This window comes from Penaeus japonicus, unplaced genomic scaffold (assembly GCF_977035675.1).
Source record: "Penaeus japonicus unplaced genomic scaffold, GWHDUDI00000001_assembly GWHDUDI00000035, whole genome shotgun sequence".
NCBI lineage: Eukaryota > Metazoa > Arthropoda > Malacostraca > Decapoda > Penaeidae > Penaeus > Penaeus japonicus.
Genome location: NW_028234437.1, coordinates 15,029,183 through 15,031,682, shown reverse-complemented (window position 1 = coordinate 15,031,682; position 2,500 = coordinate 15,029,183). Strand labels below are relative to the sequence as shown.

The window sequence follows — 2,500 nt, the reverse complement described above, 5'->3', positions numbered from 1 at the left end:
TTTCATAGTCAAGGGACTTATTAACGGTAATGAGTCCTTGGTGTGGTAAATTAATGCTGAATATTCCATAACCATCACTTTCTGGTGACGTATTGCCGGGGATGATGGTATAATCTACTTGGCCATTCACACCTAACGACATAAAAAAAAAAAAAATATCAAGCATCAATGAGAAAGTCAAGTATATCAATATATAAGACCGGACTGCTCATTCGATGGTAGAGTGTAAAAACACATTAAAAACACAGACAGAATAGCAGAAATACAGTTGTGTGCGTGCGTGTGCGTGTGTTTGTGTGTATTTTACCTGCATCCTTGTCTTCGGCGTGTATGTCTTTGAAGATGGTTGAGCCAACTGGAGTCGACTAAAAAGATAAAATATACACATGAAAGGCGATTACTAGTAAACTTATGGCCTAATCTTGATTGGCTTCCCTGCCATTCCCATTTGAAATCAAAGGTAAAGTAAAGACTAAATCAGTAGACCAGACAACACTATTAATAAAGAAAGGCATGATCTAAATCTCCTACGCTTTTGCATTTGGCAAAACCCCAGAAATACGATTTAAGCTAACTTACCTCAGGCACTGTAATGACATATGGCAGGCCGCTAAAGACCGGTGGGTTATCGTTCACATCAGTAATCCGGACGATGATGGGGATGCTGCGGACTTGGCTGGAGCTCTTCACAGTGCATGTGATCTAAGGAAAGGATGACCAAAGGATGAAAATCAAGCATGCAGCCGTATTATGGATCGATCATTATGCGCATGTTATTACTAAGCAATGTATATCACTGAGTGAGTGTGTGTGTGTGTGTGTGTGTGTGTGTGTGTGTGTGTGTGTGTGTGTGTGTGTGTGTGTGTGTGTGTGTGTGTGTGTGTGTGTTTGTGTGTGATTGTGTGTGTGTTTGTGTGTATGTGTGATTGTGTGTGTGTTTGTATGTATGTGTGATTGTGTGTGTGTGTGTGTTTGTGAGTGTATGTGTGATTGTGTGTATGTGCGATTGTGTGTGTGTGTGTGTGTGTGTGTGTGTGTGTGTGTGTGTGTGTGTGTGTGTGTGTGTGTGTGTGTGTGTGTGTGTGTGTGTGTGTGTGTGTGTGTGTGTGTGTGTGTGTGTGTGTGTGTGTGTGTGAATATTTTTAACTTTTGGAATCGGCTTCTTTTACTTTGATATTCTGTTCATTGCAAGTCCCCTACCGTAATGTACCCTTATAAATTCGCAGTAACCAAACATTTCTCTCACTTTTTCTATCTTTCTCCTCGGTACTCGACCTACATCATCATCCCTTCTTCCCTCGTTCTGTAATTTCCTCCCTCTACTTACCTTACCTGACTTAACCTTTCCCCAGATCCCACTCTCACCCTCGTAACAGACCCCCCTAACTCTTCCTCCAGAGACCTACCCTCCTTCGGCCCCAATATGGCGGACTGGCGGTGGCGGTCACAGAACTGTTAGTTGCTCCGGGCCGGGGCTGAAGACACCGGAAATGGCCGTGGATAAGCGTAGGCGAGGAAGTTCGAGGAATGTCGGTTCAGTCGTTGCTTTTAGGTGCCACTAAATCACACATAATATCTGCCTTAGACCGATATTTCCCTTGACGTGCCGTAAAACTAACGTCTCTTGTACAATTGCAGCGTTTCCTTCGAATTCCTAAATCTATCTTTGATTTGTATAGGCGGTGAAATATTTCCATAATCTTGGTCATTACAGAAAACTATTGTTCAATATTCTTAATCCTATAAAATATATAAAATAATGGTCCGTGTAATCGAAAGGTAGTAGTCATACTAGACCACAGAAAACTTCGTTGTGCCAGTTTTTCTTACAATTCAGTCCATACAAAAGAACATCCTAAACAAGAACTGTAATCGTGTTCCACTAGAGCAGAAAGTAAATGATTTATTGAACTGTACCACGAAGAACACTACCTGAAGAACTGCTTTGTTTTAATATTCTGTGAACGAATAGCTTTCTATACCATAAATAGTTAAGTGCAGTTGTTGGTAATGTTACCAGCTGATCGAAGTAGCACTGGCATCATCAACTCTCAAAAGCCACATATGTACGCAGGAACGCGTACGAAGCAAAATACAACTCAATGACCAATGTTCCTGGGTGAGGTTCCTTAGAATAGATGCAATTTTCATGAAGATATTTGCATGTTGGATATCGTATAAGGAACGCGCAAATAACCAGAATCGCTCAGAATGCCAAAATTTATAAAACCAAGAGTTGCCGAGAGGTTGGAGGGTGCTGGAAAGGGTCACCAAACAGGGTGTTTGACCTGTGCTCCCCAAAGCGAGAAAGTGCTGAAGATGAAAAAAGGGGCGAGTACGTCCAAGCATATCTGAATCTGGCAAGTAGTTTACAAAAATAATGAAATCAAATGACGACGAAAATCAATGACAGGAGTCTTAATGCAACTATAACAAGTAATGACTATCTTGTCACACACACACACACACACACACACACACATATATATACATATATATT

The 2,500-nt window shown here is 41.2% G+C and overlaps 1 protein-coding gene across 2 annotated transcripts in view; it reads right to left on the bottom strand.

The window, feature by feature from the left end:
- Cad99C (cadherin 99C) overlaps nucleotides 1-2,500 on the bottom strand; it is a 72,591-nt gene that overhangs the window by 23,988 nt on the left and 46,103 nt on the right. For both annotated transcript variants that reach the window (XM_043012485.2, XM_043012484.2), the window contains 3 exons: nucleotides 580-702; nucleotides 308-365; nucleotides 1-132 (listed from right to left, as the gene is read on the bottom strand). The exon at nucleotides 1-132 is cut by the window's left edge and continues 35 nt beyond it. In XM_043012485.2, coding sequence (XP_042868419.1) covers nucleotides 1-132; nucleotides 308-365; nucleotides 580-702 — 313 coding nt within the window. The remainder of the gene's footprint in view (nucleotides 133-307; nucleotides 366-579; nucleotides 703-2,500) is intronic.